Raw genomic sequence first — 25,844 nt, forward strand, 5'->3', positions numbered from 1 at the left:
GCATAAAAAGTAAACTTTTTTGCTCTGATTTTATGCATATGGTGGTGTGTTCTTTATAATATGACAGTTTTCCTAAAATTCGATTTAAAAAATTGCAATATATTGAATAGTAACCTCTGTATCATGATACGTATCGTATTGCCAGATTCTTGCCAACACACAGCCCTAATAATTACACAGCTGAACTAATACAACTGATTTAATTGTTTTTTGTGGACATGTTTGCTCTTGTCAGTGATGCTTTCCCTGCTTTACCTTCCTTGAGGTCTTCTTTGATTACAGGGTTTTACTGAGGTGAACTCTGTGCCTGGGAGCTGAAACAACCTGCTTTGTGCAGTATCCTCACATGATCTGAGCTGTTTCCTCAAGTTGGTCATTGAGTTGCTGATGTGTCTCAACTTCTGGATGTTCCAGTTTGTGTGTTTTAGTGATGGTGATAAAAGCCCTCTCCCTGTACTAGTCAGGGATAGACCTGTGACTGGTCCGGCTCCGCATTTATGGTACCAACAACAGTGATCACCCTGAGACTAAACAGCACTGGGTGCAGTGGCGGCTTAAGGTTGTCAGGGGCCCATAGGCTACTCTTCGTATGGCCCCCCCACCCTTACTCATCATGCTTTAATGTTACCAGAAAAAAAGTAATTTAGTGCCATGTGTAAAAGCATGCTTGGAATATTACACGGCCCACACAAACCAAACTGACCTTATGAACCTGGTCACGTCATGGGACCAGGTTCATAAGGTCATCTGATTGGGTAGATGTGGGTCACATCTACCCAATCAGCTTCATTTTTTTATGTTTTAATGGGCCAATAGGGGTAACGGATTTTTTTCTTCTTCTCTGAAGTACATTTAAATAATCAAAAATAATCTGGCAAATCTGGGGCCCTTGCATACATGGAGCCCCTAGGCCAGCCTGTGCATTAAGCCAACCCAGACTGTGTGTGTCTCTGGTAATTATATTTCCTCTTCTTGGTCAGATATATTTATATATGTGACATAATATACACTCACCGGCCACTTTATTAGGCACACCTGTTCAATTGCTTGTTAACACAAATAGCTAATCAGCCAATCACATGGCAGCAACTCAATGCATTTAGGCATCTAGAGGTGGTGAAGACGACTTGCTGAAGTTCAAACCGAGCATCAGAATGGGGAAGAAAGGGGATTTAAGTGACTTTGAACGTGGCATGGTTGTTGGTGCCAGACGGGCTGGTCTGAGTATTTCAAAAACTGTTGATCTACTGGGATTTTCACGCACAACCATCTCTAGGGTTTACAGAGAATGGTCCGAAAAAGAGAAAATATAACAGTGAGCGGCAGTTGTGTGGACGAAAATGCCTTGTTGATGTCAGAGGTCAGAGGAGAATGGGCAGAGTGGTTCCAGATGATAGAAAGGCAACAGTAACTCAAATAACCACTCGTTAAAACCAAGGTATGCAGAATACCATCTCTGAATGCACAACACGTCGAACCTTGAAGCAGATGGGCTACAGCAGCCGAAGACCACCCAGTACTAGCAACGTGTACCTAATACAGTGTGAGTTTATATGATGTAATCTTGCGGTTGTCTAACATCAGATTTAGCACTACACAGTACCAATCATAGCTGTGGAGGCACTGGTATGGTTCTTTATATGTAAGGCATTGATGTATGTATATATATTTTTTATATTTGTATTTTAATATCTTTTAATCATGACTTTTTATAGTGCTTCCTGTATTGTAATGTATTATATGTAATGCAGCATATGGATGGATGTGTGTACATGTTGAAGTGTACACAGGCAGTCAATGAGTGTAAGTAGCCAATGATGTGTAAAGGATACAATCCTCCCCAAGTACTACACACATGGTTCAAACACAGAGTAGACTGGGGGCATTGATAACATCGTGGACACTTCCAGGGAACTCAGTTGGGAGCTCTCAGAAATATTTTGCAACAGGGTGAGGAAGTTGTGACATCCTTTGTTCCTTCTAACATGAGCTCCTCCTTCTCCCTCACCTGAAAAAAAAAACATAGCATGCGGCGTTTCATGCTGTTTTTTTATCACGTGTCCTCAGGATCACATTACAGCTATGTGTTTTGTTCGGCACGTTGTATGTCGATGTAATAACTGGTATTGTATCCATGTTATAAAGTGTATTTAATGACGTTTGCGTAAATAATTTTAATATAATATTGTCGTACTAACTGTCCTCTATAAGTTCATATAAAAACGCCAAAGTTTTGTTTTTCGTGTATTTCTGCACCGCTGTCACCTTCTTGTGAACTTTTTTTTCTCTCCACTAAAAGTTGTTTGCAAACAAAGGACAAGCCACGTGGAGACCGAGAAGGGCGTGGGAAGTGTAGTTTCTCTGTAGGGCCAAACAGTAAGCGACAACAATCATTTGAACTCAATTACCCATGATGCACCAGCAGCACTCAGCTGTCTTGCGTGCTGGGCCGGATTTTTTTTTTTTCCTCTGACAAGTATATATGGCTTCTGTGTTTACTGTTAGCTAGTTAGAGCTCTTTGTTTTTGTCATCACATGAGAGTCAAAATGTCCCGGCTATATAAAAGCCTGCTTTGTTGTTTACCATAACTAATCGAGTATTCTAAAAGATAATTGATAAACTCCTTCAGGATATTTTTATCCACACTTTTTTTTTGTTGTTGTTGTTTTTGTCCACTTTGAACTGAAGAGGAAGCTTCATCTGGAAACCTCTGAGTAAGGTAACAGCTCTTTATCTATAATAAAGTATGTTGTTAACGGGTTTATGATGCTTTTATGGGTTTTTATTAAGAATTATAGCTTATTTTTTGCTTTCCGGTTGAAGTTGAGTAAAGTAACGGCTAAGCTGGCTAATGTTTTTAGTGTGTTGTCAAGGGAATAAGGGTCGGCACGAGGCAAGTCTCCTTTGTCTAATTAACTGAAACTAGCATGTTTTCTGCCTTATAATTACAACATATAGCACATATTACACTGCATAAATACATTTGACCTAATTGTTTGTAATTAATACTTGAATAGTGGGATATTAATGCTCTATTTCAACGCTTAAATATGTTTAAAATATAATATAATATATATATAAATAGATATATGTATAAATAAATATATATATTATATATAATATATATAAATAATTTATATATAATAATATATATATAATATAATATAAATATTTAAAATTGTGTATGATGTATTATTTTCCCATAAGCCTCTGTCAATTTACTGTATTTCTCATGGATAACAACAAATAGTAAGAGAATTCAAACATAACACAATCTGCTGTAGTTCATGTTGTTTGTTTTATTCTACATTATTTAATTTTACTCCTCCTCAGTGGGTATTATGGACTTGAACTTGCATTTATACAGCGCTTTTCTACGTTACAGCTCTTTACACTACATGTCAGCATTCACACACACATTCAAACACTGATGGCAGAGGCTGCTATAAGGTGCCAACTTTGCCCATCAGGATGTAATCTAAATCTCATTCACACGCCGATGGCTATGCCTTCAGGAGCAATTTGGGGGTTAAGTGTCTTGCTCAAGGACACATCGACATGTGACCCTCTGAGCCACAACCACCCTTAAAATACAAAAAAAATGATGTGTATGATGTATTATTTTCCCATAAGCCTCAGTCAATTTACTGTATTTCTCATGGATAACAACAAATAGTAAGAAAACATAACACAATCGAATCTGCTGTAGTTAATGTTTATGTCATTTGTTTTTTATTCTACATTATGTACTCCTCCTCAGTGTGGGTATTAGTCATAAACGTAATCTTTCTGAGTCAGACACCTCTGGCTAAACCTGTCCTCTGGTCCTACATGACTTCCAAGGAGGTGCTGCTGCTGCTGCAGGCAAATAATAACGCACGTGAATAGTTTGAGCCACAGTTAAAAATAACCTGAGTAAATGACCTCATAAGAGGAAAAGGCCAGACTCTGCTGCCAGCTTTAACACAGGCAGTATGGCCATAGATAAGAGACTGTAGATGAAATATCTTCAAGAACTTGAGAATTGGCTTTCCTAATTGTACACAATTTTTGTGGATGTGAACAAAACACTTCATGGGAAACCTTATAGTTGTTTGCTATAAGTAGACAAAAAGGCTACAGTACAAGTTTAGAGAATATGACTCAAGGTTATCAGTAGCACTGACTTTGCACTTGTTGTTCAAACAATGATTATGTGGTGTATGATAGCATCCCTCCCCCCCTCTCTTTTTCGAAACAAACCTGTACCAGGTTGGCGTTGCTCAACCTCTCTCCCGCCTGCGTCTTTTCTTTGTCATCTTCAATCTCATGCAGTTCATTATGCTGCAGGGCACAACTGTTTTGCAGCAGCAGTAGGGATGAGCTATAGAGGAGCTGTCATGCAAATTTGTGTGCAGCTCAGGTTTCATTCTTCGAAACTACATTTCTTAAACAGTGACATCTTAGCACGACCCTATGGGCAGAAACTGTTTTGCAGGACTCACATGTTTTCTGTTTTCTGTTTTTTTGCTTTGTGAGTGTTTTGTTTGTCCATGGTGAAATGTTCTCAATATGGTTGCTGGCTATCCCCCTGTATCACATCTGATAGGATGCAGTGATAATACCATATAGGGATATTTATTTAATGGATACATGTTTCCTTTTTTGTGTAATAATACTGTCCTGCCTGCTCTCCCTCCTCAGATCATCTCTAAGTTTAGAGAAGGTCTACGTCAAAGGTGGCAGCCATGGTGTTGATTCTGGGCAGAAGGATGAACAGGGAGGACTCTGGGATCAGAGACTCACCAGCTGTCAAACGCAAGGTGCTGTCTAACGCTTTCTATCTTGCAGCGTTTGTCTTTTTCAACTTAAAGTCACAAATTGTACAAACCTTTATACATGTTGTTGTCTCAGCAGGTGTTTGAGGTTGACTCCAAAACTTTAGCCAGCCAGGATGTCTTAGACTTCTGTTCTGGCTCATCCCATTCAGACGGCATCCTGCAGGTGTTTAATGAGTTTCGCGACTGCCGCCTGTTCACTGATGTCGTCATCAGCGTGCAGGGCCGCGAGTTCCCCTGCCACCGCGCTGTGCTCTCTGCCTGCTCCTCCTACTTCAGAGCCATGTTCTGCAACGACCACCGCGAGAGCCGCGAAATGCTGGTCGAGATCAACGGCATCCTGGCTGAGGCGATGGACTCTTTCCTCACCTATGTTTACACCGGCCGCGCCAAGATCACCACAGAGAATGTCCAATTCCTCTTCGAGACCTCCAGCCTCTTCCAGATCTACACACTGCGTGACGCCTGCGCCAAGTTCCTGGAGGACCAGCTGGACCCTTGCAACTGCCTGGGCATCCAGCGCTTCGCAGAAGCCCATACCCTGAAGCAGCTAGCCAGCCGCTGCCGCAGTTACGCCCTGGCCAACTTCTCAGATGTGGCTCAGCACGAGGAGTTCCTCGACCTGCGCAAAGAAGAGCTGGAAGAGTACACTGGCAGCGACGAACTCGCCATCGGTAAGGAGGAGGTGGTGTTTGAGGCGGTGATGAGATGGGTGTACCACGGTGTGGAGCACAGGAAGCCCATGCTTAAGGCCCTGCTGCACAATGTACGCCTGCCCCTTCTGCACCCCAACTACTTTGTCCAGACAGTGGAGGGAGACCAGCTCATCCAGAATGCTCCAGAGTGCTACCAGCTCCTCCACGAGGCCAGACGCTACCATGTGCTCGGAAACGAAATGATGTCACCCAGAACTCGTCCACGCAGGTAACCAAAATGTTGACTGACTAGTTATGGGGTGTAAGAAAATATCAATACACTTGAGTATCTTGATATTATGTCTGTGTGATACTGTATCGATTCTCAAAAACACTATAGATTTTGAATTAAGTGTTTAAATGCAGAAATTCAGGGAAGTTTTTATGCATACGATGATGTGTTCTTTATACTATGACAGTTTTCCAAAATTTCGATTAAAAAAATTGCAATATACCGCCTTGCTTACAGTATCGCAATATATTGAATCATAACCCCTGTATCGTATCGCCAGATTCTTCTTTGATCCATCAATCCATTTATCCTGACATAACATTTTTGGCTTGTGGCTGTAGAATGATTTGTTGGTCTGATTAAATTCTTACAGTATATGCTGTGGTGCAGGCACGCGAGTGAAGTGACCGTTATCTCTGCTTTGTTATGCACCAGTTCTTTTCTTTTGAAAAAGAAAAAACTTTTTTTTTTTCTTTTCTGGCAGCCGTTTGGTCTAGTTGGGTTAAAAAACACCTCTTACACTGTGATGACAGATGTCAGAGTGAGATAAGAAAACATGTCTTTAAAAGATATTAGTTGATCTTTTATCCCACATTGTATAGCTATAGGTTATAACATGCACATGAACTTGGTGCTCCTGAGCCGACAGTGTTGTGGTTGTTGTGTCTGTGCGTGCGTGCGTGTGTGTGTGAGACAGAGAGAGAGAGAGACGGGGAGTGTTATTGTAATGAACAGACAAGTGTGTGTCATTGACTGAGCAGTGTTTTGTGGCCCTGTTTTGAAATGGAAATGATAATAAGGGAGGAAGGGCATGTTCCTACACAGACCGGTTAGCTGTAAAGAAAAAAAAAAAGATCTGATGCAAGAAACGGCAATCGTGTAATGTTGAGTCTTGTTATCATACCAGCAGTGTAACTCACCTTGCTGATGGTTCTGAATGTCCGCACCTGTTCTCTTTTTACCATGTGTTCTTTTATTTCCAGTGTTTTTTATTGTTTGAAGAGTGTCCAGTTGGATGTAGTGTTTGATAAAAGGACAAAAGTTGGCGTTGACTGAAACCGTATGAATGAGATACAAAAATGGACCATATGGTAGCCTGCTGTATGACAAACAACAGTGCAGCTGCCTTTGTATGTTAGACAACTGACACCAGTGCCAGTTGTCGGTTATTAAGGCGGCGTGGCGTGTATATCAGGTGCATTGTGTCAGTATCCAGGCAGATCTGTTCAGATCAGCGAGCCAATCAGGCAGAGTTAGTCCCCGCGCTGTCAGCTTTGTTTGCCCTGAGGGCCGAATCGGCTCCTGCTCAAAACAGATGCCTGGTTCTCCCCTTTCTGTGTCTACATCTGCGCCTTTTTTTTCTCTTGGGAAGTCTCTATAATATAATTAATCACATGCAAACACACATAAAGTTATAATGCTCCTGGGTTAGACTGTCTCATAGATGTATACTAGCACGTGAAACAGCCCTAATCTTCTACCTGCATCTGACCTTTATCATAGGTCAGAGAAATGTGGGGGAGAGTGCAAAGAAACATGCTCTTTTTATACAGATAAACCACTAGTAGTCTTTATCCGGCATCAGTGTTTTAGAATGGTACAATAAGAAGAGAGGCTGTAGTTAATTAGCTCCCCCTAGGAAATGTGGTCATATCCACGGCATGTGTTGAACAGCCAAATAGGAAAGCTTTTTGTGATCATGGAAATTCAGCCTAAGTCTAACCCAAGAGTGTTTTTGTTGTATTGATTGATACCTTCATTGTAAATTGAACTTTGCCTTGAAGATAAGTGAAGTAATTCCCGTGGAAAACATCACTCTTGTTCCTGCCCTGGCACAAATGTTCTGCCTTTTGTAATTACAAATCCCTCCTAGTGTTGACATGTGTATGTTTATATGTCTTCATAAGCTTTGTATAGGCCTAGATATACAGTGTTTTAATAAGCTGCCAACAGATATACAGTGTTTTAAACAGATACCGTGTCTGTAATCTCTACATTCTTGTAAGGAGCCTTTTAATTCAAACATGCTCGTCCAGTGTTTGTGTTTTTATAATAGCTTCAGCTGTGTTGTTATTTCCTCTTCATCACCACCTCGTCTGCTCCCCTTTTTTTTTACAGGTCGACTGGCTATTCTGAGGTGATAGTGGTGGTGGGGGGTTGTGAGAGAGTGGGGGGCTTCAATCTGCCCTACACCGAATGCTACGAACCAGTCACAGGAGAGTGGAAATCACTGGCCAAACTACCCGAGTTCACCAAGTCAGAGTACGCTGTCTGCGCCCTCCGCAATGACATCCTGGTGTCAGGTAAGACCCCTCTGCATTTGTTACAAACCATTCAACAGCACGGTCTTATCAAGGCTTGAAATAAACATCAACCAAACTGCAATAGAGTGTTCAGGGGATGACGTATTTTTGTAGGCCAACCAGGAAGTTACCATCGCCCTAGTTCCCTCAACAAAAAGCCAATGGGATTTTTCCATTGGGTTTTGGATTATTGCAGAAAATAAGCTCTGTGGCAAACACACATTTTGTTCAGCAAGATAATCTTCACAAATGAACACCACTTTTAGGCTTTTTTGTAGTGTCATTTAGCCACTTGTTAGCAAATGTCTTTTTTAAGACACATAAAGGCTTCAAAATTCACGAGTGGGGTATTTATTGGTGTATTTTATGTCGTAGAACAAAACGAAGCTTGTGTTAACCACGGATCTTATTTCATCTAACTAAAAACACATTAAAAAAAACATTGATTTTGAGACGAGGGAACCGAAAGTGCTAAATTGCTAACTCCGGGTTTTAGGACTCATTCCTGCACCACTCTATGTAAAGGTATCTATTAACTTTGGCAGATCATGTTGTCAGGTTACCAATGTTGTCTTTTACTTTTACAGTTTATTTATTTATGAATCAATGACATACATGTTTCTACTTCAAGAAAAACACTTTGGTTATTGGACATTCAAAATGGCTAGTAACTTTAAATCTCAAGTCAATTTCAAGCCTTGGTACAAATGCTATTTTACAAAGTCCAGTTTCTATATTGTTGTGAGATTGTACCATGCATAAAAAGAAAATTCACAAGTACACTCTTAAGTGACATGGTCAGTGTCTTTCTTGGCTCGGCTTGCCATCTAATCCCCCAGTGCAGTGGCAGGAAAGGGCCACGCTGGCTGTTTGCCCTCTGTTATTTTTACAGCGACGGCCTGTTGGAGTTGAAGGAAAATATGAGAGCAACATCTGGATGCACAACTCCAGGCTCAGTGCTGAGGCAGGCCTTCATGGGCCAGCTCACTTCCTCTAGGCCAATCATCAGGGTCACCACCTTTTACATCGGTTCAGCAGCTTTCTAACATCCCTTTTTGATTTTTGATTTCCAGCAATAGTTTATGATGTGATTAGCTTGGAATATACCTAAATCTGAGAGGTTATATCTCTCATTGCTTCCTGGCAAGGCTGCTGCATTTTTGGAACTTAGCATGGGCCAAGTGTGGCGTAAGCCTCCTTTAGTGAAACAATATCTAAATTAAACAAGACAATAGTATTACATCTTTCATCTTAACTGATGAGGTCAGGGTGAAGGTAGTTGCTAAAACCAAACATTGACGTGCTGTGTACAAGATGCAGTTCTTGTATGGTTGTTGGATGGAGGACATGGTTTTTGTGACTTAGTTTCCAAGAATATGCATTTCCAGAAGTTCAAACGTGCCTGCTGGGACTGCTCACGCTCAGACCTGCTTCATATGAGCTGCAAAACATTACTGGACAAAAATGGCAGTTGAAACCTATAGAGAAGAGAAAAAAAAAAGGAAGAAGGATAAATAGAGAAAAAAGCAAGTTCCCCCCTTCAGTGTTTTCCTTTTTTTCTGCTCTCACTGTGCCAAGTCCTCACGTATTGGCTATCAATTTACCCTCAAGCGCTGCCTGGAAAAGTCAACATATCCCCCTCCCCCTTGTCTCTGTCTCACACACTCATACATACACACTACTGCTTTATAGCATGTTATGATCTTCATTGCCCCACTTTATTTCTTTGTTGCCCCAACTGCCTTGATACATTTAATCCCCCTTTCTCAACTTTATTTTTTGATCTTGCACTCTCAGTTATATTCCCACACATAGCTCCATTCTGTCTGTCTGCGTGTCTGTCAGCCCTTCTCCTCACACTGGGAACTGGTGCAAATACCTTGGAGGGCCTCCAGTCTCTAGCACAGCTGCAGTTAGCTGTGGTCTTAAATAGGATATGGCTCAATTGAGTGTACAAAACCTCCTTATTAGCTTGGTGTAATGTGTGCAACATAAAATAAATGTCTCTTTGCTACGCATTTGGATAATGTCTCATCAGCTAATGAGCAGCAAAACACATGTGCTTACCTCACACATTACGGAGGGGTGCACGTAGCTCTGTCCTCAACCAAAGAACGGTCTGTCCTCAACCAAAGAAATTCTTAGTCAACTAACACTCATACGATTTTGTCGACTAATTGTCTAGTTTAATCGACAGATCTCTTAAACCTGAGTTTTTCCACAAAGAATCACACAAAAGCACCACTTCAAATCTTGCGTTTACCAGAGATGTGCTCATAAGTTAGTAATAAGTAGGGATGCACCAAAAATATGTAATTGCAATTATTTTGACTGATATTGCCATTGTGATATGATTTGTGATATTAGAGGAAATTATAATTTTCACATCATTATTCTCATTTTCATTTTAAAATATTAAAATGATTATGGTGTGATTTTTGTGGGGATCTGTACCAAACAAAGATATTTTCTTAAATCTGTAGAATATGATGTGCACGGCAGCACGACAATATTTAATTTAAAATGGTATTTTGACACACATTTCACCTTTAACAAATATTGCAATTTCCTCCTCATCCTGTGATTTGAAAATTGCAGTAGCCCATATTGCGATTTGGATACAATTTTGGTTCATTGTGCAGCCCTAGAAATAAGTAGTTCAGCGTGAAAGAAGCACAAAAAAATTACTAATCAACTAAAGAATTCTTAGTCTACTAAGACCAAAACGACCAATTGTTTCACTAATCCACTAAGAGGAAGCAGCCCTGGGTGCACATTTGACGTCTTAGTCACAAGTAGCCTGAATCCCTAGTTGCTTTCTCAGACAACAGGAATGTTATAACATACTGTACTAGACCTTTTGCATTAGAACTGTGAGCAGTTTGTAACTCTCAGAAAACTGTCACAAAAATCATACCGGAACCTCCCAATAAAACTGCCTCTTGATCCTTAAGAACTAGTGATTGGCAGCAGTGGTCCTCCCCATCTGAGCCAGTAGGACTGTTTTTGGTGAGAAAAGACCGCCTTCTGAAGGTAGTAGTTCTTTTAAATAGCTTTCTAGGTTTGCAAGGCTGTCTTTGAAGCCCCTCCTCAACCCGCTTCCTACATGCAAATCTTTCAAACCAGAAGCCTCAGGGGCAGCAGACTGTCTGGCTCTTTCACTATCCAACAGATTATCAAGCAGACACACGCTACGACTAACTTCCTGCCTCTGTCTCCTGTCGTGTGTGTGCTATAGTATTATTTAAAAGGACTGCACATTAATTACCCATGTATAACCACTAGATGACCTTTCAAGGAGGTGCTTTCTTTTTGTTAGGATGAAACGCATCTAATAGCTGTAACCACCTGTCTAGTCTGTCTGTCTGTCAGCTATCTTACAATACAGAAAACAAACTACCTGCTTTGTTTGCATGTGAATAGAGAAGAGGCCTAGACACCTTTGTTTACACTGGCAGGAATTCTTTATACCTTTATCGTTGCTCCATATAACCACCCACATGTGCTCTGTACAAAGAAAACACCCAACGGCAAATTGCTGGCAAGACCACAACAAACATTGAGAAATTGTTTTATTGAGGAGATTAGCATGTATTAATTCCTGTTGTTAAATAGGAAACTGCTCTTCTCTGGAAGACACTAACTTTGTGAAGGCAGGAGTGTTCTTATTCATTTTCATAATCTGTATTTTATTAACTGATATCACCACCATGTGATCAATTTAAGTCCCTGTGTGAAATAACACAGATTGTCACTGACTGATTATGTGTTTGCGTCTTGTTGGTATCCATGCTACACCCATGCTCCAAGATATAAATCTTCTGATCTTATTGTTGGATAAAAGCCAGTGGATATAATTGCTAACGGATCTGGCGGGCCACATAATTCACCTGGTTTTTTCAAATGGCTTTTAGGTAATGTTACATTTCCCTTTTTTATCCTAAATTTGACACAGTTTCCTTTGGTTTTGATTGGTTAACCTACATTTCATCACATCTTTGCCTGTCCTTTATGCTGAAAAGTTAGATTCTGCCACCCATTGTTTTCTTTTTTAAACGTTTGGATTTTCCCTTAGTCTGTGGAGAATCAACAGACAGGTGTGTGTGTGTGTGTGTGTGTGTGTGTGTGTGTGTGTGTGTGTGTGTTTGGTGGTGGTGGGGTTATTGAGAAAGAGAGGACACATGTCAGGGCTTGTTAAAAATGTACCTGGGTCACGCTGCCGGGTGCCGGCTGTTATTATTCTCTACAACTTTTTTCAGTGCATGTTTGCTCAGAGACAACAGATTAGACACTCCATTATACTGCGGTAGTAGTAGTAGTCCTTCTGTAGCTCTATTAGCCGCAAAATATTCTAATTATGGTGTGTTTGCTTTAGAAATAATTTAAAAAACAGTTGTCAACACCTTTACCTTCATATTAAACATGATACTGTGTGTGTTTGTGGCTTTAAATAGCCAACTTGCTGTATGTTTGTGTGTGAGGAAACCTTTTATTTGCTAGGTGAACTCTGGAGACTCAGTTCAGGTCAATGTCAGATAAGACACTTACAACTCTGCCCCAGTTAGGAGATAAAGTATTACTTTGACATAAACACACAAAGCTGGCTATTCACCAAAAGCAGCTCAGGTTTATTTTTAAACTTCTCAGATCAACTAGATGACAAATGACAACAATAACAATCCGAGTTGTCTAGTGCTAAATATATTGTACCAAACATTGTATTAATTATTGTCTTGAATATTAACTGCTTGCCCCTTGTTGCTTTTAGGTGGTCGCATCAACAGCAGGGACGTGTGGATGTATAACTCCCAGCTCAACCTGTGGATCAGAGTGGCTTCTCTTAACAAAGGCCGCTGGAGACACAAGATGGGCGTCCTACTGGGCAAGGTAAGGAGGGAGCCCCGAGGAGGATTCATGCATCCACATTAGGGTGCAGGGTTACCCCGACGTGGGTGTAGGAGTTTATTTATAATTCATTGGCAGATTTCACTTGTTGATGGCGCCCTCACAACACTTGATAGCTGAGTCGTACATTATCGGGCCCTCTCGTATACCGCCAGGTAATCATGTTAACATTTTACATTTACTATATGATATAGAGCGACTATGGATCTATAATCGCTGTAAGCAAAAGGATTGCAGTATAATTGTTTTTTTGCTAGATCACAAAAAATGAGAAAGAGTAATCACAAGCCACCCAAGCTGGTCAGTTACAATTTAGGTGATTTTCCACAAGGTGTCTTGTAGCCCGGACACATGGTTGTACTACAGTGCAGCTACGGAGACTAAATATGTGGCTCTCTTGCTACAGCACAAGTATAAATTCAGCACGTACACTATCAATAAAGCAACGGGTTGGTTTCCCAGGAAGATCTGATGTGTGCTTACTGAAATTTGAGTCATGAGGGCTTCAGAGGAAAAGGAAGACCATGGCTTTATTACCTGTTAACTTGTGTAAGGTAAACCATAAGGGGAGGGGACATTTATACAGTGAGGAAATTCTGTGGAATCACCTGCTCTTTTTGACTGCTTTCAATTCATACCTTTCACAATCACACGTCTCATCCCACTGTTGCACATACTCTCCTACCTGCAGGCTTGAAGGAATTTTCAAACACACCGAGGGCTTTGCATACTTAGTGATGATTGACATTAAGTATCTGGTCTTAACTTAGACCTAAGTGACTCATCAGTGGCAGAAACACTAAAGAATTCCAGACTATTGCCTGCTTTTTGCTTATCAGTGATCGTCCACATTGGTCGACGAGGGCGCCTCGTGACAAAGAGACATATTATATTATTTTTGTGCATGACACATCCGTTTATCGCCCCAGGGTTTGTAAACGACTGGTGGTGCCAGCTCGTCTCACACATCCCGGATACATATGAGCAGGTTCAACAGAGGAGAAGGAAGTTTGCCTTTAATTTAAAAGCGGCATATAAACAAGTTCCTTAGCTGGTGGAACAGAGCAGCTGATTCACCCATTACATACCCGCCATATGGAAAATACTTTACTCCTCGATCACCGCTTCTACTCTTGAGCTGTTACTATTTACAGTCTCTAGTAAGGCTGGTTGGACATTCTTGTTTGAGGGCAATGGGAGTTTAATGGATGTGTGCCAGCACCTCACACTTCCAAGTTAAGGACTAGCTTAGCCCATATCATGTTCTATGTGTCTGCGCAATCAAATAAGCCTGGAGTGGCCATACATAGCTGTGAGAAGAGATACGCCTGTAAACACACACTGGGTTTGCAGACGTATGCATAATTTAGCAGACTTACTCTGTAAATGTATACTGTAGAAGACAGTTCATGTTCCTACAGCATATATTCCTAACCTGTGAAAGGTTTGTAACCACATGTTGTGTTTGGAAATGTTCTTAAACTAGATAGTCAAGTCTGTCTTCATTGCATTGCATGTTCGTTTGTAGCTTTTGTTTTTAAGACCATCTTAATGCAAAACTAATGTTGATCACTCGTACAACAATGCCATGTGTACCTCACGCAAAGTTCCTGAGCTGTAATTACCTGTTCTTAATGTTGCGTAAAGAGGAACGGCCATTGGTTGTCTTGGTTGAAGCAGGCAGAGCATAAACAGATGATTGAGCTAACACGCCACTCACAAACTCACGTGTGGGCTTTAGTCATCATTCAGTACACACGCTTGTATACACACGTGAAGAACATGGCAAGTATTCTTGGAAAGCTTTGGGCTAAAACAGCGCTTTATTTACTTTGTCAGAAAGTGCCGGACTTATCTGCAGCAATTCTGAAAACATACTCTTTGTATTTTTTGGAGCTCTGCTTGTGGCCAATCTGTATTGGATTTTCTTCTGACTTCCAAACAACACCCAAAATGCTCAGTTGCCTCGCCACAGAAACAAACACTCGCGTGTGTGCATTCAAACTACACACAGGTCCTCCACAACAGTGAGGTAATCAGTTGGAGGGTCACATTCTGGCTATAAAAGTCAGTAATTAACTCCAAAGTGAGTCATCATGTATCCAGTTATGGTGAAAACAAGATGACTTCTAAAAGTTATAGAACAATGAAGAAAACAAAGTTTAAACTTACTGATCTGCAGCTGACTTAACCCTCTTGCCAAAATGATTTGATGCTAAAAATAAGAAGGCATTTAATATGTACTGTATTTCTATACATGTGCCCAAGGCCTGCAATTTAGAAATTAAACTGGCAAGACCTAACACACAACATATAAGAGGCAGTGGTACATACAGTATAGTATAGTGCTACACAGTATATAAGAATAAACAGTCTTTATCCTTTCTTGAAAACACATTCCTCAGAGATGTGATATCCCAGGAGAGATTATTGTCTGCAACCACTTCCTGTATCTGTCACACACATGGTTTTGTCTTCTTTGTCTTCCCCTTTTCATACTTTCCTCTTTCTGTCTTTGTTTGTTTTACAGAGACTGACAGTATCTGTCTCTTAAGAATGTACAGTATCTGTTGGTTTCTTTCTCGTTTTTTTCCTGAGAATCCTCTTCCCCCTCCTCTGCCAGTTTGGAACCCAGTTATTTCCTCATTCTGTCTGTAATTTCCCCTTTTGATGTGCCGCACTTATGCTCCAGTTGCAAAAATGGAGGAACAAGGCTGAGGATCGTAAACAAGCCTATATAATGAGCACATGTTCATGCTTTCGTGCAAAGACCTCAACGCCGACTTCCACTAACTCACTATTCAAACAATTTGCATATTCAGTTGACAAATCTATTTTCACTTGTACACATGAGCATGCCCACATTTGTTGTTACCATACTTGTGCAGACCTTCCATTTACTACATCCACTCACTTAGTCCTTGCCACAACCTTAAGTCTAAACTTCTAAAGCTGGTTCTTACAGGGATCAAAGTACAAGAACACACACACATATTCTGTGATGTCCTGTTGGACTGGTCCTGTTTCCATAGAGTAGAAAGCAAAAATAGGTCACCACTTGTTTTCCTCTCCCTGTTGTGGCTGCACTTGGAGACGGCTGTTCTCATCTATCATAATGTTTCTCTCTCTCTTTGTCTCTCTGTCAGTCCGTCTCTCTCTAGCTTTCTCTCTATTCTCCTATGTTGTTTTCCCCTCTCGTGGCCACTACTTCTTCTCACCTCTCCGCATGTTAAGTAGAGGTAATCATTCAGCCGTCGCCAGTGTTTGAGCGCGGTCATAAAATAAGTCGTGAATATGCTTGTTCGGTGGTTAGCAAGTGTGTCCTCCTCAGAGAGTCGTGAATCATGTTTGGCTTAGTGCTTATGTGATAGCCCCATACCTCGAGTCGGTATAGAGTATGTGCTACCATCATCGAGCTAATGTTGAATGCACATATATTGATTCACTTACACTTTAACGGTGTGTCGAAACCATGTGGGGTGTTTTATCGAGTGAGGGTGAAGAGAAGAGTGATGTATTCCCCCCCAACCCCCACTTCCACTCTTCAACCAAGCTAGATTCCTAAATGGGGCATTAAAGGGTCAGTTCACCCAAATTATGAAATACAGCCCTGTAGTTGAGATCAAATGAGCTGCTTGTTTAGTATTTTAACTGAAGTTGACACACAGTATTTGACATACCAGGTTTCCCCTAGATTTCTAACAAATGAAATCCAATTTAAAGCGGTTTTGTTTTGGAAATCTGTAGTTTGAATCAGTCAGGCCAAGCAGCTGCTGCCCAAGCTATCTGTTACCTCACCATGTCAGAAACGGCAATGTGAAAACCTATTTTATTCCCCTGCCATTTATTGATTTACTGTGTTTACTGGCTGCATAAAGAATATAAAATTCAAACATATTTATAATGTTTGAATAACAAACAATAACTTTCTACAGTTCTGATAAACAGGTAATTCTTCAATCATATAAAAAGGAACAACACATGTGTGTTCAGATATTTATGAAGGCCGAGTTTGAAGATGGTCTGAGCAAGGGCGGAAGGTAGAGGATCATTAGTAGTAAAAGTAGGACGCCCGATTTGGCGTCGCGGCTGGTGTGCTCCCATCGCAAGATGGTCTCTAGTTTTCCAATACGTTTAGCACCACAAACAAAACTCTTTAACTCTTTTTAACCCCCATTTTATTATGGAGGAACAAACCTCTAAAACTGCGCAAATACAACCCATGTGGCTTAAAAGTGCATGACAGTGAAAATAAAGGGTGACCTACAGTAACCTCTCCACATGTTGCTCTTGCATTTAACATTTGTTATAAGCTGTATCAACATAGAGTATTAAAATCAACACATTTCAGTTGGCCTACGTGCCGATAGTCTTATTCTGTGAATTACAGCGCGGAAGCTGCCATTTGCCTGTTGTTGTCATTGAAAACAGTTATTTTGAAACCACCGCCTGAGATGTTAAGAGAGAGAGAGAGAAAGAGTGAACAAGTTCATAAAGGTTGTTTTTCTCTCTTTTTCAACTTATCAGTTGAAAAAGGTGGTAGTGCTATCTAATTAGCCCAGGTGTTGAATGCAAATCTCCATGTGTCCCATCCACTTCCGTCTTTTTGTTCCTTGTTTTTCCCTCCAATTTTTTTGTGTCTTTGTTTCTCTCTTTTCTCTTCACCCCTCTCTCTCTGTCTCTCTCTCTGTCTCTGTCTCTCCTCTGTACTTGTTTTTGCTCCAGATTATGTGGAGAGACAGGAACAGCCTGAAGGTTTTCTGTTGCATCAAACCAGTGTGTTGATGAGCGGTGCTATGCTCATAATAACCAGTAGTGCGTGCTTGTCACATGATCTCCTTTCAGTTAATTGAGGAAATAGATGTTTACCATACATCTCTACCTTCCACCACCTTTTTTCCCACTCTTCATGCTCATGTTCCCAATTTCTTTCTTATTTTGCCATCCGTTGCACTCCGGGCGGGTAGTTTGTGTAACCACAAGGCACTTATATGTGTATATGCATATCTTATGTCAACACAATTCTCCTGTTTGTAAATGCTTTAGCTTCTAGTAAGGTTTATGTTTTTGTTATTGTTAGTGGTTCAGATTTAATTATCCACAAAATGGCTTGGGATAGCACTTAATCAACCAACTTGGAAATCAACACCATTGACTGATATTGTTTTGATTAGTAAATTATTAGTATAAAATAACAGATTTTGATTAGATTAGATAAGAAAGATTTATTAATCCCTAATGGGGAAACTCATTTCCCACCGAATCGACTCATACATACAGTAAACAATATAGACATTACAATCACAGCACACAACAGATACACAGCACAACAAATGAATAACGCCACAAAGAGCCATTTGAGAGACATGATTAACAGCTGAAAGATGCTACATCTAAAGACCACATTTAAAAGGGTTCATTAAAAGATATCAGATCGCTGCTGGAACAAAATACCCTCTGAGGCATCGCTCACTGAATGACCACCCTGTAATGGATGGCCTTCAAAATACAGAACCTTTATTAATATGGCCCTTGTTCTCTTTTAATACATAAAAAAAACATAAATGAGGACACTAGATCCCCTGATTAAAAAAACATGAAGAAGCTTCTTGCTGATATCAAAGGATTGAATCTTCCTCAAGAAGAATAGTCTTGACTGGGCCTGTTTGAATACAACACTGGTGTTCTTTTTCCAGTTTGATTTACTGTCCAGTTAATTATAACACAAGTTCAAGGTAAGCAAATGCACTGGTGCCTGCAGGGATCCAGTGTTTACGGATATAAGAACAACGAGGTCACAGACAATGGTGCTTGTTTACAAGCAGTACTTCATCTTCCATGTGCACCTGATAGACTGGTTCTCTGAGTACTGACGGAGATACTAGTACACATGAATACTCTTATAGTGAATGCGTATGTGTTTCTGTGTACATGGTGTATGTTGAAAAGTATATATCACACCTAAACACAACTCATAACTTCCCTAAACTCTCAATTTCATGATCTAGCTCTGCGTAAAAACCCAGTGGCGCACATCAGTTGTTCCAAGGTGGTAATCTCAACTCCTCCTCTAATCCAAATATGATTGTGTGTCTGTCCTCAGGTCTACGCGGTCGGTGGCTACGATGGGCAGAGCCGCCTGAGCAGTGTGGAGTGTTACGACTGCTTCTCCAACCGCTGGACAGAGGTGGCTCACATGAAAGAGGCGGTCAGCTCTCCGGCCGTGGCCAGCTGTGCTGGCAAGCTCTTCGTCATAGGAGGAGGGCCAGACGATGACACTTGTTCAGACAAGGTGGGAAGCAGATGTGTGCTGCCCTAACCGCACACTTAAGCACATAGTGATGACAGCTGAGGTGCTTTTGTCTCAGATTTCAGTGATTATACCTTAGAGATGCAAGGGATGTGCAAATGCAGGTCTTTTTTCAAAGTGGGCTTTTCAGTGGGTTATTTGAACAGTAACTTGACTTCTTTTCAAGACAGGCTAATAAATTACAAGCTAAAGTTTCTTGTTTGTTAATAATAAAAAGAAAAAAAAGAAAAACGCAACGTAAAATGTAAAATATGATTCTAGTCTTTCCTTCATTGGAAAAGTAAATGGAAAGAAATATTGCCCGCGTACAGTATAATATATATATTTTAGATGAATGATGAACATTAATAGCACATACTTATGCTCCTTTCTACTGGCAACTGAAGAAACAAAGAAAGCCTAGTCAACTGCTGTGGGCTATCCCTGAAAGATACAATTTTCCTTAATAAAATAAAGCTTCCTGTGTCACCAAGAATTGACTAAATGATTTTAGCCTAGAGATCAGGACTTGACCAGCTATCCTGAAATAGTTTCATTGTTTTGACTGACAGCCTGTCACTGGTAGTAAACAGGGAGACAGTGGCCTTCGCAGGAAACCAAACCTTAGTGGAAGCTTTTTTTTCCTCAATGGAACAGCTGATATGTTTGTTTATGTCTGCGGGTTAGAAAACGTGCGTCCACAGGCAGGGAGTCAGTCTGATAAGAGTTAATACAGCATGGCTGACTATTTGTACCTGGCTCTACGTGGCCTGAAGGGACTAGAGTTCATGCTTTGAGCTACTTATCTCTGGAGTTTCCTAAAGGCGTCATTCACATTGATCCTAAAGGAGTGTGTTGTTCACGCTAGCTGCAGTCAGAGACAACACTGTTTGGAAGGAGGCTATTTAAAAAGAGACGTGGGTGAGAAAATGCTTGGATTGTATGCAAAACCACACAGAGTCAAACTCAAGTCAGCCCACAGAACAGACAGTAAAATGAGCTACATATTTTTTTCTATTCAACAACTATCTCCCACCACATGGAGTCTTTCTTCTTCTTTCTTTAACCACAGTAAAACACAACTAACCACATGTAACTGTATCTTACAGGTTCAGTGCTACGATCCAGAGGAAGACACTTGGTTACTGCGGGCCAACATCCCCATTGCCAAGCGCTGTATCACAGCAGTGTCCCTCAACGGCCTGGTCTACGTGTGCGGCGGTCTCACCAAGTCCATATTCTGCTACGACCCCGCAGAGGACTACTGGATGCACGTGGTTCACACCTTTAACAAACAGGTAATAGATTCAATGCACATCACTCGAGGAACAGACTGTTTGAATTCACCTGCGAGAATCCTCTGAAGCTGCCGCCTCTAATTTCTGTCTCTCTCTCTCTCTCGCTGCAGGAGAGCTGTGGCATGTCCGTGTGCAACGGCAAGATCTTCATCCTCGGCGGCAGAGGGGAAAGTGGCGAAGCAACAGACACCATCCTGTGTTACGACCCGTCATCGGGCATCATCACAGGAGTGGCAGCCATGCCGCGGCCGATCTCCTACCACGGATGTGTAACCATCCACCGCTACAATGACAAATACCACAGGACCTGACCATAAACAAGCACACACACACACACACACACACACTAAAGAACTTAAACTCTTTGAAACTTAAGCTCTTCAAGTTCACCCCATGCACAACACAATCACACACTTCTTTATAACAGGCACATTAAGTAGCTCAATACTGTTGAGCTAATTTGTTTTCTCACAGCATCATGTAGCAATACTCACTGTGTTGCTGTGAATCTTTCGCTGTTGCATACTGTCGTTATGGCCCTTCTGTGGAAATGCTCAGCGGTTGACAATGTTAATGACTTGTCTGTAACCTGAGCTAAAGTGGAGTCAGATCAATGTGCCTTGCATTAGCAGTGACTGCATAAGGTTGGGAAGTAATGAATCATATATGACAGAAGTAAAGGAAACTGATAAGGGTAAAATAAATTTAAAAAAATAGATTCATTCTTAACATTAGGATCACATATCTGTGGTAACAATATGGTTCACTTACTTAGCTTTTCACAGAGCTTTCAACCTTATCCCATCAGGTTCACTGAAGGAAACCAATGTGGTTGATAACTCCATGAAAAGCTAAGTAGGTAAAAGTTCAGAGTATTTTACCACATAAATTGTAACATTTGTACACATTGTCAAAGAAAAAAAAGAAGAAACACTGATCTTTCTATATAACAATATTTGGCATATTTGAATAATGTAATACTATCTGAAAACTCCTAATAACATTAGTAAGTTTTAATAATTTTATTTTGATAGTGCTTCCAAGCAGGTAATCAGTTTGAAAGTGAACTTCCCAACACTGTGCTTTTATTACTGTGCAAATGAACCTCACTTGGAGATCTCAGATAGTTCTGATGAACAAAAACAATGCCATAAGACAAAAATTGAAAAATCGCTCTGACAATAATGAGCGAAGGATGATGTGCCAGCAGAGGAAAAATTATATGATATCTATTTTTGCCTGACAGATGAGTAGCCAGGTCGGATATCCGACCTTGTACCCAATGCACTCCATGCGGATACGTACATACAATACAGCACAATACTGGTAAAGAACATTAAAAACGTCCTCCTTTTTTAAACTCTTTTCCTTGATACTAAAAACAACCTGATAACAATGTGGTGAACAGTCAGCCAGCTGTCCTCCCACAGTATCAGTGATTTTGAGTATAAGTTGCTCTCGCCCGTTGACCTGGAGCGGAGTTACGAGATAAAGAGCGGAGGCTGTACCAAAATATTGGAACGTAGCCACTGTTAGCTCTGCCCTCTTGTTTCCTCCACTTATCACTTAGTTCCACTTCCTCTGTGCGTTTCCCTTTTCCAACCTCCAGCTGTGCCATCACCTCACATTTTGATATCTCCCTTTTTAAGCTTTATTTTTGCTCCATTTTAATTATTATTATTATTACACTCATTACTGACATTTTATTATTATTTTTTTAAGTTATACTTTTTTTTACGATTGGATGTTTACTGTATTATAAGTAGCTTTAGTGTGTCTATTTCATATCAATGTTAGATCATTGGTGTACTGGGCTCGTGGGTGGTTTTGTAGCTGTGAGAAGCCTTTGGAGATCAAACTCGAAGACTGCTCTGAATAAGTGGTGTGCATGTATGGTGTGTATGTATGTGTGTGACTTTTACGACTCAATCTGGATGTGTCGGAGCCACATCTAGCGTAAGCATTGTACGACTTTCACACTGATGGCGGCACCTCTCACCTGTGCGCTTACATGTAAAGATGTAACTCGGGGTAACCGTAGATACCTCCAGTTGTGCATGTTCTGAATGACGTGGATTTGGATGATGTGGCTCATGGTGTGTAAAAGTCACCTTTTACTACAGTAGGCGTTAGACTAGAGGTATTGCTGTGAATATAACATTAATATGTTTTCTTGTATTTAAATGTATCTCTTCTTGGTTGCATATTGAGTTTTTTCTGCAACCGAAAGCCCCAATTGTGCACTTTGACAGAATCCTGTTAAATGTAGAATTATACAACAATGATTTTCTTTTCTTTTTTTACTGTATCAGTAAATGTTCTTTGCTTTCATGTGACGTATGGAAGAGACAGTGAAAGGGCCTGTCAGCTCCTCCTATTGGCCGCTACCTGCTATGGCTCTGATGTTCTAACAAAAACAACAACTGCTACAAGAGAACAATTTCAAGAGAGAGTTAGGGCTTTACATTTTAGGTTAAAACAGTTAGGGGTCAGTGGGTTTGTACGTTTGTTACTGTCTAACAATGTGTAACTTCATAATAATACGCAGCCTAAGAACATCAGAGATTGTGCTACTGTCTGTCAGTCACAATAACAAAAACAGGTGGTTGGTATTTCAGCTTAAACCATCCTCCAGACGTTTTCTCAGAAAGATGAGTCCGGTCAGGTCTTCAGCAGAAGTACCGGCTGAAAAGAAAACATCCTCAGGCCCACTTAGGGTTAACTCAGGAGGCCAGCGAGAGGACGCTGAGGGGCAAGAATGTGGAAAAGCAAACGAGTTGAAGGGAATTAGATAGTGAGAGAGAGCGAGAGAAATTGAGTGTGTGTGCGTCTGTGATTTCATTGAGTATTTACACATAACAACACGTTATGTTGATTTTTCATAATTAGCCATGTAGAGGCCTTCATACGTTGTTCGTTCATTGTTTGCTTTGATAAGAATATTCATTGTTTTTATTATTGATTTTTTTCTTGTGATTGTTGTTGGACCGTTTGTAAGTTCACCTTGCATGTAAATGGCATGCCTTAAATTAAATCCCGAAGTGCTGAGCGTTAAAAGTGGATTGATGGATTTTGATGTGAATGCAGATTTAAACCAAAGTGGATTAGATTCAATCTGAAAGGTGACCTTGTTGAAAAATGCCAATGGGTAAATTGCGCCTGCATGCAAAGATGGGCGGGGGTTTAATAATGTGTTAATTGCAGAAAGCTGCCCTGTATTTGCCTGAATAAATGAATGACAAGTGGGAGATTAAATTACATAATTTTGATATTTTCTTATTGGATGTGATGTGATATTTTAACACCGCTTTCTCCTCAGACGCTCTTTTGTTTAACTGTGAGGAAGCTTTGGATTTTTGTAAACTGCAGTATGTTGAAATGTAATGGTTGACTCGTGTGAGAGAAACATCAATAAAGTTTTTCTTTCCGTACCAACGCTTATGGCCTGTCTCATCAGTAAAAAATGGCAAGAGTTTTTAAAATTGCACATTCAATTTTAATTTTGACAAGTTCTGTACAATATTTTTGTAGATATATTTCTTTAATTGACATCTGTATTTCAATGCACGGTCAACTTCTAATGTAAAAGCGGTGGTGTGTGGATCATCTTCATGCCAGCTTTTGATATTAAAATAAGAGAGATGTCCTGATTATAATTATTTTTTTTAAACTAAGCTTTGAGTTGTGGGTGCTGGACGTGATAGGATGTTTCATATTTTATAATATTAGCACACACATTTGGTCTTCACACCATAAAAATGTGGAAGAAAAGAAGTGATTATACTAAATAATTGAACCCACAGCACCACCAACCACACCACAGATTTCAATGAAAGCATCACAGATTACAACTACAAGAAATACGACATGAGGTCATATCAAACTTTCTGTAATCTGCTCCAGTGATGAATCAATCATGGTGGTGATGTTTTAATGAGCCATTGTGTTGAACAAGAAAACAGTATATAAACCCAGCCACACTGTTTCAAGCTAGGATTGAGCAACTCATGCTGCAATAAACATTCATAAGGCCCTATTGTTTTGTCTTATGTGGTGATTTATATACTGCATATTGTGATTTGGTTGAATGAAAACCACAAATATTCTCCTCGCAGATTCTTATGGGCACATTGACACTACACAATGTGGAAAGAGTTTAACATTACACACTATTCACACATAATCACAGACAGGAAAACACTGTATATCTAAGTTTGTGTCAGATATTTGGCAGTGGCAGCATACTGTGACCTCTCCCACAAACGCATCCTCCATGGTGAAAGCCACAAACAAATAAGTGGGATACAGTGGAAGACTTCATTACTCTGGTCTCAATGTCTAACTGACCTACTTTTGAATAGTATAGAATTTCCTAATGCTACCACAGTGATGTATATTGATATCCAACAGACAAGGAAACTATGTGGTGCATGTAAAGTATCTCTTGGCAAATGAGACCTTTTTATAAATGTGTCCAAAATCCACATTGCTGCAAGAGAGGACATTTCTTTTTTTTTATTTAAATATATATATTTTTTTTACTGTGGATGGAGGCTGATTGGACTTTAAAAAAAAAAAGCAATAAACAAAAAAGAATAAATATGCCCTTTGCCAAGAAATGTGAGTACAATGAGAAGCTGATCCATTGCGAGGGCATTGCAACGTAATAGTTAGAAATACTTTTGGAAATGTGTCAGAACTATGAATAACTATAAAACCCTTTTTGCCATCTAATGTTGATGTTTTTGTGTGGTTCAAATGAAGCTCTGTGTGCATAACAAAGACTTTCCTATTGATAACTTAATTGAAGCAACAATGGAGAGGCCTGAAGCAAAGAGAGCTAGATGATGTTAAGGATGTGGAATGTGGATGCGATCCCGTTCCTGATCACCTTAAATGTGCTCATCAGAAACTTGTTCCACATCTTGTCACGTGTTTTCTGGTTCATGGCACGTAGCCTGACAGTGCTGTCAAGCTTCAACATGTAAGATGAATAGCAGTAATACATATAGGTCTATAGCCATAGCTACTATCCTGGTTTAAAAGCAAGCATATGTGCATGTTTGTAGTCATAATTCTGCCATACCCTTACCAAAAAGATGTTTATTCAAGTGTGCTATTAGTATACTTCTTTTAAACTTAAAATAAGAGTATGCTTTCAGTTTACTTTTCATGTACTTATCCGAGATATACTTAACAAAATTATGCTTAGGCATACTTGGTTTATACCAGGGGTCTGCAACATGCGGCACTTTAGCCCCTCTCCAGTGGCTCTCTGTGGATTTTTATAAATGAACTGTTTTT

General features: G+C 40.2%; 1 protein-coding gene across 4 annotated transcripts; it reads left to right on the plus strand.

Annotated features, from left to right (window-relative positions):
* Window positions 1–2,461: 2,461 nt before the first annotated feature.
* klhl24a (kelch-like family member 24a) lies at window positions 2,462–23,976 on the plus strand. 4 transcript variants are annotated; one of them, XM_037787321.1, is made up of 8 exons: window positions 2,462–2,720; window positions 4,685–4,803; window positions 4,895–5,742; window positions 7,864–8,048; window positions 12,817–12,935; window positions 19,057–19,245; window positions 20,352–20,540; window positions 20,651–23,976. In XM_037787321.1, exons 2-8 carry the CDS (start codon window positions 4,729–4,731, stop codon window positions 20,849–20,851), a joined length of 1,806 nt encoding a protein of 601 aa, XP_037643249.1. In that variant the 5' UTR covers window positions 2,462–2,720; window positions 4,685–4,728; the 3' UTR covers window positions 20,852–23,976. The 4 variants fall into 4 exon arrangements, with proteins under 4 accessions (XP_037643249.1, XP_037643251.1, XP_037643250.1 ...); XM_037787323.1 differs by having other exon boundaries at window positions 4,898–5,742; XM_037787322.1 differs by having other exon boundaries at window positions 2,462–2,715.
* The last annotated feature ends 1,868 nt before the right edge of the window (window positions 23,977–25,844 follow it).

This window comes from Sebastes umbrosus, chromosome 12 (genome assembly GCF_015220745.1).
Source record: "Sebastes umbrosus isolate fSebUmb1 chromosome 12, fSebUmb1.pri, whole genome shotgun sequence".
Taxonomy (NCBI): domain Eukaryota; kingdom Metazoa; phylum Chordata; class Actinopteri; order Perciformes; family Sebastidae; genus Sebastes; species Sebastes umbrosus.